This window comes from Delphinapterus leucas, chromosome 20, assembly GCF_059928025.1.
Source record: "Delphinapterus leucas isolate spDelLeu-1000000601 "Yukka" chromosome 20, BTC_Dleu_Yukka2, whole genome shotgun sequence".
NCBI lineage: Eukaryota > Metazoa > Chordata > Mammalia > Artiodactyla > Monodontidae > Delphinapterus > Delphinapterus leucas.
The window spans coordinates 7,369,232-7,381,719 of record NC_143148.1 but is presented as its reverse complement, the minus strand read 5'-3'; the positions used below and the strand labels follow the sequence as shown (position 1 = coordinate 7,381,719).

Below are 12,488 nucleotides of genomic sequence, written 5' to 3'. Positions count from 1 at the left end.
GTGTGACTTGGGAAAAGTGCATTCCTCTCACTTGGCCTGTTTCTTCGTCTATAAAGTGGGTGTTGTGAGGATTAAGAAAGACGCAGGCGGGTGAAGCACTTCGAACCGGACCTGGCACATAGGAAGCCGTTGCTACTGATACAGAGTGGTGGTGATGGGAGGGAGAGGTCCCTGCCCCACCTGACCAGTGTCTGCCCAGCTCAGGGCGTCTAGGTGCTATTTGTCTAACCTTGGAATTGCCCCAGAAACAGGATCTTTGTCCTCCATTCAGTTTTGTTTTTTTTTTTTACCAGTCCTATGAGGCTGGGGTGATCTAATTGACTCCCCCGAGATGGAGAGGGAAACTGAGGCATGGAGCAGCAAGGGCCACACAGTGAATCAGGGCTGTGCTGGCCTCCATCAGTCCCTGTTACCCAGAACCCAGGCGCTGTGAGGAGAGGTGGGTGCAGCCAGGCTGCGGGGGGAGGGTGGGTTCCGATTGGGGGTGGGCTCAGAATTCCTTTACAACTGGCCCTCACAGGCCCACATGGAAGGGAGCCCAGGGCCCGGAAAGGAGAAGGACTTGCCTGAGGTCACCTAGCAGGAGTTGGGAGGGGACCCAAGGGCCCTGACAGGCAGGACAGGCAGGCGAAAGGCTCTGTGCTTACTGGACGTCGGCCTGAACTGTTCATAGGCAAGACGGGCGTTCCAGAGTGAGCCCCAGGGTCGCCCTCAAAGAGTGGCACCCTTAGAGTCAGACCTGGATTCTGACCTGCCTTGTATTTTCCTACTTGGTGGACTTTCCTCTTCTCTAAGCCTCAGTGTCTTGGTCTGTAAAATAGGGGTGACTGTCACCTACTCACCAGGCCACAGGGAAGAGGTGAGGAGTGTCAGCTGCCCCCTGCACAGTGCCTGGCCTTTATGCAGTGAGCACCTAGGATATGAGTGGCTTGCACAGATGGATAAACGGGCCTTAAGAAGGAATAACCCCCAACTTGGGTCAGGGCTGGCCCAGGGACAGTGAACACCAGACAGATAAGTGATGACCATAGCCGGAGCCAGTTTATTGGTTGAGGTGGAAGTTGAGGGCTCAGGCCTCCCCAGTGACCTAGAAGTCCATGTCCTCGACCAGGTCCTGGAGGTAGGCCTTGTACTGGTCTGAGGTGAGGGAGAGTGGGTGGCTGTTAGAAATGTGAAGGTCCACAGTGTTCTCCAGGGAGGAGGCACCCCCTACCCGTGCCATGTCTAGCAGGGCTCTGAGGCACATGGGGACAACCTGAGGGAGGTGGGGGAGAAACAGTCAGGGGAAACACCCAGCACCGTCTACTGTCGGGGATGGGTTGAGTAGACTACAATTCCCGACAGCCGCCACTGTAACCCAGGATGAACCGTTAGGCCCAGGGCTGCTGGGCGTTACAGTTTTCCCCATATTCACCACCAAGGGAGACCATAAATGGTTCTTAGGGCTGAGGCTGCTGAGGGGTTCCTGGAAGCTAGAGCTGAGCAGCTTGTGATCAGGACTCCTGGGAGCTGTAGTACCTCACACAGGCTGCTAGGACTTGTAGTCCACCAACTTCCACATGGTTGGGAGAACGCAAATATAGGCTTTGGGGGTGAGGCCGTGGGAGGGACACCAGAAGCTCCTGAGGAGGAACTGGTACTTGCAGAGACTCTTAGGAGTTGTAGTTTCTCCGAGGGGACTGTGGGAGTTGTAGTTCCCAGAAGCAACCTCCTCCCTTTTAGGATCTACCCCTCAGCTCCAGGAGCCTGGGGCTGCAGTACCTTGACCATCACGAGCCTCTTGACCCATGGTTGGTCCTGGGGCCATGACTGCCCCACGCAGAACCAGAGGGTGTAGCGTGGTGAGCGTCCGCTTCCTTCGATGAAGGCAATCAGATCTGGGGGCCCAGGAACCTAGTCAGAGATGGGAAGAAGACCCTCTACCTGCCCCTCCCTGCTCCCCCAAAACCTCAGTAACATCCTCATCTTCCTCCCTGATCTAAAGCTCAACATATCTCTGCCACCATGACCAGGGGGCTGTTGATTTGGGGAAAGTCCCTTCAGTTCTGGCACAAGCTGAAATGTTCCTTCTCCCTTCCATCGGGGCTGGGCTGGAAGGTAGGCCTCCACACACACCTCCTGGAGCCTCAGCATTTGGATGGGGAAACAGGCCCAGGAGGGGAGTCCACTCCCCCAAGGATGCTCAGTGATTCTGGAGTATAAGGTGGTTGGTGGTTACTGCTCTTTAACCCTTCAAGGCCATGCTGTCCAATATGTAGCCATTAGCCACCACAGCTATTCAAGTTTTAATTGTATCTAATTAAAATCAAATAAAACTTAAAAAACTCACTTCCTCATTTGCACTCACCTCATCTAAGTACTCAGTAGCCACATGTAGCTAGTGGATACCATATTGGGCAGTGGAAATACAGAGCATTTGCATCATTGCAGAAAGGTCTGTTTGGAGAGCAAAGCCCTAAAGGATTTCTTTCTCCTGCATCTGTCTTTCCACCATAATTGTAATAAATGATAATGACTATGGCAGCTAATTCCCCGAAGCACCTTCTGTACGCTGGGCCCTGTGCCTCCTGCCAGCTCCGGGCAGGTGAGAGAGAGGAGACAGTCCTTAGACTCCACAGGTTCAGAGCAGTCCAGTCCTTCTCCCCACAGTTTCAACCACAAGCAGAGCAGCAGGGTCTGAATTCGATCCCAAACCTCCTGACCCCAGAGTTTTTAACCACCATTGCCTGCCGTTTCCACAGCAGAGCTAAGGCCCCACCTCACTCACCTGCTATGAAGGGCCCCATGTTGAACACGCCTCCTTCCCTGTCCTTGGGCACCTCACCATCAGGCCTGTGACCACTGTTGGGGAGGAGTTCCTCGCCCACGGCCCAGTACACATGGCAGTGCCCCAGCCTCTGGGCCCAGAGCCACTGCCCAGCCCTCCACAGAGCTAGTCCCCCGCCCAGGCAGCTCAGCACCCGCTGCACGTAGTCTGTCACGCCCCTGTCTGTCAGGGACGCCGCGGGGTCTGGCAGTCTTATTGGCTGCCCAGGCAGTGTCCTGTCCCCTGCTTCTGATCCCACCAGCCGCAGGCCCCCCGGGCAGAAGACAGTCTGCTGGAAGACTTGGCAGCCCCGGTAGAAGACGGTCACCTCGAACTCCCACTCTGAGCAGCAGCAGCAGTAATGTGAAGGGGAGAGAGAATGAGGGAACGTCAGGGGGCTTGAGGCCCAGCCCTACCCCCTCCCACCCACAGCTGGCGCTCACCTTCCTCGCTCTCCAACAGCTGCTTCAGTGGGTTTTCAGGGGGTCCCGGCTTTGGGCAAGGAGCAGGGACATCTAAGTTGGGGCCCAGCAAGAGCTGAGGGGGGTTCTCAGGGGCCATGGTCAGACTTGAGGGCCCTCCATCTGGGGCCAAGTCCATGTCACCCAGTAACTTCTCCAGAATGTCTTCCTGGAGAGGAAAAAAAAAAGGATCCAGGTATTTCCACAGCCTTTTCTGGAGACTGCCCATGGACCAAGTTTTATGCTCAGCGATGTGGGGACCCAGAGAGGAGACAGACCTGAGCTTTGCCCTCAAGGGGCTTCTAACCTGGGGCACAGAAAGTATGTACAGCTTTGATGTATGCCGGGCACTACAGTGGCCCGAGGGGAGCAGCTAATTCCACCCAAGGATCTGGCTCTCTGCAAGCAAGACCCGGGCAGAGAGGGCTGGGAAGAATTTCAGAGGGGACTTCCCCTGGCACAGACATCAGCAAGATCAAGGAGAGGTTCTGAGTTCCCAAAACGCTGAGAGAACCCTGCACAGGGAGGAAAGCTATTAAATTCTTGAAAGGTGGATTAGGGCCTTGAATGCCTGCTGAAAACTCTGAATTTTCTCCTGAGGATGCTGGGAAGCCATGGAGGGCTGTGGGCAGGGGGTGGGGGGACAGGGTCAGCACTGAGTCAGGTTGGGGACAGACTGCAGGGGACAGAATGGAGCCTGGGGTGATGGTGCAGGGGAAGAAGATGAGGCCTGAATAGGCCCATGAGGACGCAGAGAGTGGATGGGGCAGAGAGCAGGATGGTCGGGGCGCATTCTTACCTGGATATCAGAGGTACTGCATCTGCCATTGGTGTCTAGAGAGGTGTCTGGCTCAGCTAAGTTCCCAACTCCTGTGGAGAAAGGTGGGAAGTGGAGTGGGGGCGCTAGGGACAGTCGAAATCCCATCCCTCTAAGTGAAGCCTCACTTCCAGCACACCTGAGGTCACAAACTCATAGATCTTGTGCGGGTTGTGGGGGTCCTTGCTGTGGTCCTCTGCTAAACGCAACGCTTCCTTCCGGTTCAGGGCGGACCGGAAATTCCTCTTCCAGGTGGGCAGGTCCGGCTTATCCTTCCCAGGAGTGTAGGCACCACTGGCCTCAGCCCAGGCCTAGGGGACCAGTGGTACCAAGATAGTGGAGAGGATGACTTAGACCTTGCCCCAGGGGTCCCAACCCTGTCTCCTCTTGTCCTAACACCGTCCTCCCCCCCCCCGACACGTTCTAACTTGGCAAGGTTCCATCCCCAAACTCTCAGATTCTCTGCGCCCCGAATCCCCCTACCACCACCCTTCAAAAACCTTTGCTTTCTAAGCCAGCCTTCCAGGTCCTAATGAGTGTCTAACTCTGCCACCAACCTGCCCCAGGATACCCTCTGTAATAACCCCGCCCCCTCGCACTCTAACTCGGCTTACCACCACCGGTGTATCCTAATTTGGTGGTAAGAAACCTCAGATTCAGGGCCAAGTCTCGCCTCTAATATTCCAAGACCGGCCCCCAGAAATTCTACAACCAAGAGCCTCACCCCGGAGGGCCCGAACTCCCCAGGATGCATTTCCTTCACTTTCCCGATTCCGTTACCGGAACCTGGCAGCTCTAATCCTGACTGCTCTCCGACACCAGTCCTTGGATCCTACTAACTAAACCCCTTCCCGTTCTAACTCCACCCACCTCAGTCTGTCAGAATGAGAGCAGGCCTCTCCATGCTTGCTAATCCCGCCTTCTAGGCCCCGCCCCCTGGGAGTGCACCTCCGCCCCCTCGGAGTCCACCCCGCCCGGCGCGCCCGCACCTGGAAAATGCCGAAGTCCTCCAGCTGGGCATCCTGCCGCAAGCCGTGCTTCCAAGGGATGCGGAAGCGCGTGCGGCTTTCATCCAGCCAGGCCACGCCCTCCAACTGCCCCTGGTCCAGCTGAGATACCAGCCAGGGCAGGATGCGAGGCTTTTGTGTTCCCATGGTCTGGCCTGCGCGCAGAGAACAGGTCCTAGGTACAGGCGGCCTCCCAGGCCCACCCCGTGCGGGGGTTCCGCACCCAGACCTCCCTCACGGGCCACGGCGCAGGTCTCTCACCTATAGTTTACTGGGGTACAAACAGGAGACCTTCTCCCATCCTCCAGCGAGGCTTTCTAATTCAGCGAGAACTCCCTCCCAAGCCCATTTTACACCCCCCTCTCCTTTCCCCAGCTTCTTCTGTGTAGGTAGATACCTCTACCTCCCTCAATTGCGCCCGTGTACACCTTCCCTCTTCCATTGAAAGCCCGTTCTTCCCCCATCACCCAAGGCAGGTACTCCCACTTCCAGGGTAGAGCCCTCCCTCTAGTTACTGCAATACAGACGCTAGTGACCTGTAGACCGCTACCTCCCGCAGTTACCCCACGGTAGACCCCCTTTCACAGTTCAACCCCGTCCCGATGATCCCCTCACCCATTCCCACAGTGGACCATCCACAATCCCTCCCAAACAGACAGCCTCCCTCCTCCAGGGCACGTCCCCACTTTCTAGAGTGGACTGCCTCCTATTCTTACAGTCCGTCCATCTCTCCCCTAGATCCCCCAGTGTAGACGCCTCCTCTCCGCTACTTCTACGTTTGCTTTTTTTACAGCCGATCTCAGCGCCAGTCATTGCTTCACTTTTTTCTTTCTTGCTTCACTTTCCCCCAGACTACACAACCGCCCTTCTCCACTGTCAGTGTAGACCCACCCTTTCTCCGATTCCTCACCTCTGGACGCCACCTACTCCCCAGTTACCTACGTTTCCTATGTGGTGGGTCGGGGCGCGCAGAGTGCTCCAACCACGTCTGTTTTTGGGGTCTCGTACCTCTCGAACTCTCAGCTGCACAACTCACTTCCGGTCGGCTGAGCTTTAGAGGTGGGGCTTCCTTTTCTATCGATTTCCTGAAATAAAAACGACTTCACAGTCGTATGGGTGACTCCAAAACCAAAGAGGCTGCTCGGTAAGCGCGGGCGTCGCCCCCCAACCCCATGCCCTTTTTAGGCCTTCCGACCGCGGGCATGCTGGGAACGTCACATGCAAATTAGGCGGGACCCAACGCTCCTCCCCTCTACGTTTGGGCCGTCACCAACCCGGCCCAGTGCGCAGGCGCGGGAAAGTTGACCTAAGAAAAGAGAGTTTATACAAGTTCAGTGGAGGAGGTGGCGGCGGCGGGGCCCGGGACCAGGTGAGCGGGACGTTAGCGAGGGCTAGGTGAGGAGGAAAGAAGAGGGAGCCGGGATCCAGGAGGGGGCAACTCAGTCCCGCTTCTCCGACATCCGAGTGTCCTGGGTCTCCCAAACGCTAGCCTCAGAGAGTGGAACTACACCTCCCAGCAGGCTGCGAGGCGAACCAGTAACGGAGGGAGGGGAATGTTTGCTATGAAACCTGCTGGGATTGGTAGTTCTCGACCATCTACGGACGTGAGCAGCTTGGCATATACCTTCAGAATCAAGAAGTCCCCAAGCCCCCTTCTCCCTCGGGGACTCAGAAGTCTGAGGCCCCCGCCCCCTTCTCTCTTAGCCTCAAGAGTTCACACCCCCAGCCCCCTTCTCCGAAAACTCAAGAGTCCAGGCCCCCAGCCCCTCCTCCCTTAGACCCAAGAATCCGGATCCCTAGCCTTCTCCTCTCCCAGGATCAAGGTGTCTTCCTTCTCATCCCTCTTCTCCATCTGGAGACTTAAGCGTCTGGGCCCCCAGACCCCCAACTCTCGTAAAGGACCTGGGAATGCAGACCCTCAGCCCCTTCCCTCTTTGGGGACTCACAAGTCCTGGCCCCCTCCTCATTCGGGGACTAGGAATTTGGGTCCCCAGCCCCTACTTCCCGCTGAACCCTGGAGCCCATCCTCCAGCTCCCTCTCTCACAGGTGCCCCCATGGCAGGCTCGGAAGAACTGGGGCTCCGAGAGGACACGCTGAGGGTCCTAGCTGCCTTCCTAAGTAGGGGTGAGGCTGCGGGGTCTCCCATTCCGACCCCACCCAGGTAAGAGGAGTTGCCCTCCTCCCTCAGGGAACGGCATTTGGGCTGGGGCCCTCTCCATCTCTTGCTCCTGGACTCAATCTGTCTCCTTTCCCCCCCTCTTTATATCTGGCTCCACTCCTTGTCCTGGGGGTTGCAGGGAAAGGCCCTCAGTGGGAGGACAAAGGGACTGCTTGCAAAGGGCCTTTGGGGTCACTCTCTGAGGTCCCCTTCCCCAGGAGCCCTGCCCAAGAGGAGCCAACAGACTTCCTGAGCCGCCTTCGAAGATGTCTTCCCTGCTCCCTGGGGCGAGGAGCAGTTCCCCCTGAGTCCCCTCGGCCTTGCTCCCTGCCCCTCCGGCCATGCTATGGTTCAGAGCCTGGTAAGAGATTTCCCTCGATCACCCAAGAACTGGCAGCTTTGATTCTTAAAGCACAGAGAGGATAAGAAACGAGTTCAGGACCACTCAGCTAAGGGGGTAGCTGTGGGGGATCTCCAGCACCTACCCTCACCCCCGACCCCCAGTTGGTTTACTATCTGTCAATTCTGTGAGCAGGCTTCAGGAGGGCTTTGGGTGCCTTTCTTTCTTTCTTTACTTTTTTTTTTTTAACATCTTTATTGGAGTATAATTGCTTTACAATGGTGTGTTAGTTTCTGCTGTATAACAAAGTGAATCAGCTATACATATACATATATCCCCATATCCCCTCCCTCTTGCGTCTCCCTCCCACCCTCCCTATCCCACCCCTCTAGGTGGACACAAAGCACCGAGCTGATCTCCCTGTGCTATGCGGCTGCTTCCCAATAGCTATCTATTTTACATTTGGTAGTGTATATATGTCCATGCCACTCTCTCACTTCGTTTTAGTGCCTTTGTATTTGTTATCTCTCTTTCTACACATGCTTCCTTGCCCCTAAGACTTTTGTAGCCACCAGTACCCCCAATAGGGAGGCAGGAAACCTGATTTCCAGTCACAATTCCCTGGCTGTTTTGGTTACATAAGTCCTTTTCTCCAGTAGCAAAGTAGGAATGGGGGGGGTGGATACTGGACTTGATCAAGAGTGACCAGTAGGTTTCTTCTCATATGTGATACTGGATAGACAAGCAATGGCTACTGGGAGTGCTCACTTGGAGAGGATTTCACAGCTGGGGAGAAGAGTTCTGTGATGAGTTGTTGCCTGAAATGGGCAAGAGATAGAGTGGTAATAGCTGGAGTGCCATGTGTTGCCTTCCTTAGATGGGATAATCTTCAAGGTCCAGTTCGGCTCAAACCTTCGAAGTCCAATTTGGGGAAAAGTAAAAGGGTCTTTTACCAAGTTTGTTCACTGGGCCTCAATTTATCCCATTCTGAAATGGAAATCATTGCTACCTGGCAAGATGGTTGGGAGGAGAGAATCCCTAAGTTCCTCATGTCCTGAAGTCCCATCATTGGCTCTTTTCATCCCAGGCCCAGCTACTCCAGATTTCTATGCCCTGGTGGCCCAGCGGCTGGAACAGCTGGTCCAAGAGCAACTGAAATCCCCACCTAGCCCAGGTGAGGTGCAGAGGGGCCCTGGAGAAGGATGAGGGTAGAAGGGTCGCCAGGGTTCTGCTCCCAGCCAAATTCTCTTCTGCCCCCCAGAATTACAGGGTCACGTACCCACAGAGAAGGAAGCCCTGCTGCGAAAGCTGGTGGCCTTGCTGGAGGAAGAGGCAGAAGTCATCAACCAGAAGGTGATGGGTGGTCTGTTCCATCCCTTAGCTAGGATAGGAGTTGCGGCATGGTTCCGCACTGGGACCCGAAGCTGGATCTGCATTGTCATTGGATGGTCAGGTGGGGAGAAGGTGGGACAAGGCTTCAGTGAAGGCGTGAGTGACAGGTAAGCCAGGGCAATACTTTAAATTAGTGACTTCTTTGATCGTCAAAGGGGCGTGGCATGAAGGCAGAGGGGTGTGGCCACCAGAAACTGTTCTAGGAAGGAGATTGGAGGAGGTGAGTCGGTAAGGGAATGTATGGTGATGGGAAAGGGAGGAGGGGGTAGCTTGAAGACAGCTGTCTAAAATCTGAAGCCCTGATTGACTATATAGGGACGTTGCTTAGAACATGGGGGAAATGGACTGCCGGAGGGAGTGTGGCTTGTGACTGTGTCCTGGAATCAGGTTGGGTCAGGAGCTTGGGCAAAGTGTATGGCCTTATAATATTCATTGTCTGGTAGAAGGCAAGGTTGCCGTCACAGGCTTGGCCTTCGGGGAAGCCCACAGGGGCGTGGCTAGAATGTTAGCATGCTAGAACACAGCTAATACAGGGCTTGGTCCTGATTGGCTGTCGAGGCCTTGTCAGGGGCGTGGCTTGGCTTCTCCGGTTCTAGGCCATCTTGCTGTGAGTAGTTTGGCCGAGATCATATAGTCTCGTTTGTGATTGGCAGATGTGCTGGATAGGGGCGTGGCTTAGGGCGTCAGTTATAGCTAGAGCTCTTGAAGCCACGCCTCCCAGCCTCCCATTGGCTGGCTACGAGGGTGTGACTGAGGCAGACCCTGCCTCTTCCTCCCCGCCCCACAGCTGGCCTCAGACCCCGCCCTGCGGCGCAAGCTGGCCCGCCTCTCTGCTGGTTCCTTCAGCCGCCTAGTGGAGCTCTTCTCTAGCCGGGAGGGCAACCCTCGCCCAAGCCAAGCACGCCCCTCGCTGCCATGCCCCGGGCCCCCACCGCCTTCCCCGGAGCCTCTGGCCCGCCTGGCCCTGGCCATGGAGCTGAGCCGGCGCGTGGCCAGGCTGGGGGGCACCCTGGCCGGTCTCAGCGTAGAGCACGTGCACAGCTTTGCGCCCTGGATCCAGGCCCACGGGGGCTGGGTGAGCCGCTAAAGCCTCTCTGGGCTTCCCTTTACCTAACTGTAATTGTAATTGTATGTGTGTGTATTGGGGGGTGGGGGTGGGCGGGGAGGCTCTTAGGCTTCCTTTCAGACATCACGGGTGTTCTCCCAGCTCCACCATTCATCCGTTCTGTGTTTATTGAGCACCTAATGTACATGAGGCACTGTAGTGATCAGTGCAGATGCTATGCCCAGCTTAAACCACTCTGGTATACACTAACACTTATGAGCTAGAAACAAGCTTCTTCATCCGTAAAGGGAGGAGAATTGTATACCTACCTCAAAGTGTTATTGTGAGGATTAAAATGGGATCATCCTTGTAAGTACTTGACATTTATGTGAGTATCTGGTGACTGTCTGCCTGTGCAGCACTGCCTGCGGGAATGCCCTTTGCCTGGTATCCCCCTGCCTTGCTTCCTCTGCCGCTCTGCTCAGGTATCTCTCTCAGCGAGCCCCTCCCTGATCCCCATTTAAAATCGCAGCCACCTCTACACCATCCCCTTACCTTGCTTGCTCACCGCTTTAAATCCAGTGCTGGGCTCAGAGCTGGATTAAGCTCCTTTGTACTGGCTGTGTGACCTAGGCAACTGTCCCCGCCTCCCTGAATACCAATCTCACGCCGCTCAATGGGCACCATCTCACTTACCTGCCTCATCACTGCCAGGCTCTCAGAATGTAAGCATTGCTTCATAGACTGGCAGGAGCTGGCTAGGTGCGTTTGAGGAGTAGAGAGACAGCCAGTAGGGCTGGAGCAGTGTGAGTGAGGGGGAGAGGGTGGGAGATGAAAGCAGGAGGGGCGGCCAGATCATGCAAGGCTTTAGGCCTTGTGGTCAAGGTAAGAACTTGCACTTTGACTCAGTGAGCCAGGAGTCCTAGGAGGGCTCAGAGTAGACGGATGCGAGCAGTCTTGGGTGGTCACAGGTGCCCTCTGGCGGCCGTATGAAGAATACTGTAGGGGGCAAAGACCCAAGGGGGTGACTGGGCTGGTCCAGGGAGAAGGTTAGGGTGGATCAGACCAGGGTCGGGGTAGTAGAGAATTCTGGATTTAATTTGGAGGTAGACCTGACAGATTTTGCTCATGGAGTGGATGGGAGACGGGAGTCAAGGATGATGCCAAAGATGCTGGCCTGAGCAGCTGCAGGGCTACATCTGATGTCCTCTGGAACCAGAAAGAGCAGAGTGGAGGCGAAGGTGGGGAGCAGGTTTGGAGAAGAGGCAGAGGTGATTGGAGGTGGTCCAGTTAAGGGAGAGAGACCCCTGAGACCTCAAAGCAACATATGACGGGACAGTCGATATTAGTGTCTGTAGCTCAGAGCAGAAGCTGGTTTATTTGTAAAATCATTTTATTTGTTAAGGAATGATATCAGGTAAGCTTGGCCAGGTACTCAGCCAAGGACTTTAGTGGAATGATCCCATTGAAACCCCACAACAACCTTACGGGATTCGATTATTATCCTGGTTTTATGGAGACTGAGGGAAAGTCCCTTATGCAGGGTGGGGGATTGGAGTTAGGGCTTTAACACAAAGCCAGGGCTCTTTATCATTAAAGCTCCAGGACCCTGTTTGTTCCCCGTCTTTGAGTCTCTGTCCACCCACTCTGGGGCTCTGTCTCCCCCCGCCCCTTCTAGGACTCTGTTCCCATCCACCCCAAGTCTCTGAGCCTTTCTTGGGGTCTCCATCCCTCATCCCTGTCCACCTCTCTCTGGGTCTCTTTCCCCTCCCCCTCTCTGGTTGCTTGCCTTCCCCGTCTCTGCTCTCACTGGGCTGGTGTGGATGCTGCTGTGAGTGGAGGACGCCTCTCTGCTCATGGGGCTCTGCCACTTTTCCCTTCCAGGGGGGCGTCCTGGCAGTTTCACCTGTGGACTTGAACTTACCCCTGGACTGAGCTTTTCCTCAGAAGCTGCTACAAGATTGGACCTCATGTCCCTGCACTCTTTTTCCAAGCCTTCCTATTCCACTCAGGGCTGTGGGGTGGTGCCCACCCTCTCTGTTTTTGCCAAAAAAAAAAAAGTTTAAAATGTTTTGACATTAAAAACTTTTTAAAGTATTTAACGATTTGTCCTTTCACTCAAGAACTAAAGTTCTACGTAGAGGAGATTTGGTTCGGAGACCTCTCTGGTTTATAAATTGAGGAAAGAACCAATTCATTCATTCTAGAAATATTTATTTGGGGCACCTACAAGCACCTGTCACCTAAATATACAGCATATTTGAGGATACCTGTAAATATGATTCCAGCTAATTATATTTTTCCCCTATTGCATGATTTATTTATTCCAGCTAATCCTGTGTTGATAGTCCTGGAGTCTTTCTAGCTATTTCCAGAAGAAAGCTATGACCTTTCTTCACAAGACATCCAGAACACCACCTTCTTCTCATTTTTCTCTTCACACAGCTCCTTCTGAGCCTTT

The 12,488-nt window shown here is 54.8% G+C and overlaps 2 protein-coding genes across 7 annotated transcripts; one reads left to right on the top strand and one right to left on the bottom strand.

The window, feature by feature from the left end:
* Positions 1-480: 480 nt before the first annotated feature.
* Positions 481-6,271, bottom strand: IRF3 (interferon regulatory factor 3). 4 transcript variants are annotated; one of them, XM_022585059.3, is made up of 8 exons: positions 6,030-6,271; positions 5,074-5,246; positions 4,224-4,395; positions 4,067-4,137; positions 3,250-3,436; positions 2,768-3,148; positions 1,762-1,877; positions 481-1,137 (listed from the first exon to the last, which is right to left on the bottom strand). In XM_022585059.3, the coding sequence occupies exons 2-8, from the start codon at positions 5,236-5,238 to the stop codon at positions 835-837; spliced, it is 1,395 nt and encodes a 464-aa protein (XP_022440767.1). In that variant the 5' UTR covers positions 5,239-5,246; positions 6,030-6,271; the 3' UTR covers positions 481-834. The 4 variants fall into 4 exon arrangements, with proteins under 4 accessions (XP_022440767.1, XP_022440765.1, XP_022440766.1 ...); XM_022585057.3 differs by having other exon boundaries at positions 482-1,137; positions 6,034-6,271; XM_022585058.3 differs by having other exon boundaries at positions 482-1,137; positions 6,100-6,271.
* BCL2L12 (BCL2 like 12) lies at positions 5,431-12,072 on the top strand. Of its 3 annotated transcripts, none has more exons than XM_089902570.1 (7): positions 5,431-6,235; positions 7,139-7,253; positions 7,469-7,611; positions 8,678-8,764; positions 8,852-8,943; positions 9,770-10,057; positions 11,912-12,072. In XM_089902570.1, exons 2-7 carry the CDS (start codon positions 7,147-7,149, stop codon positions 11,960-11,962), a joined length of 768 nt encoding a protein of 255 aa, XP_089758696.1. In that variant the 5' UTR covers positions 5,431-6,235; positions 7,139-7,146; the 3' UTR covers positions 11,963-12,072. The 3 variants fall into 3 exon arrangements, with proteins under 3 accessions (XP_089758696.1, XP_022440769.1, XP_089758697.1); XM_022585061.2 differs by lacking the exon at positions 5,431-6,235 and adding an exon at positions 6,344-6,460; XM_089902571.1 differs by lacking the exons at positions 5,431-6,235; positions 9,770-10,057 and adding an exon at positions 6,344-6,460.
* Positions 12,073-12,488: the final 416 nt, after the last annotated feature.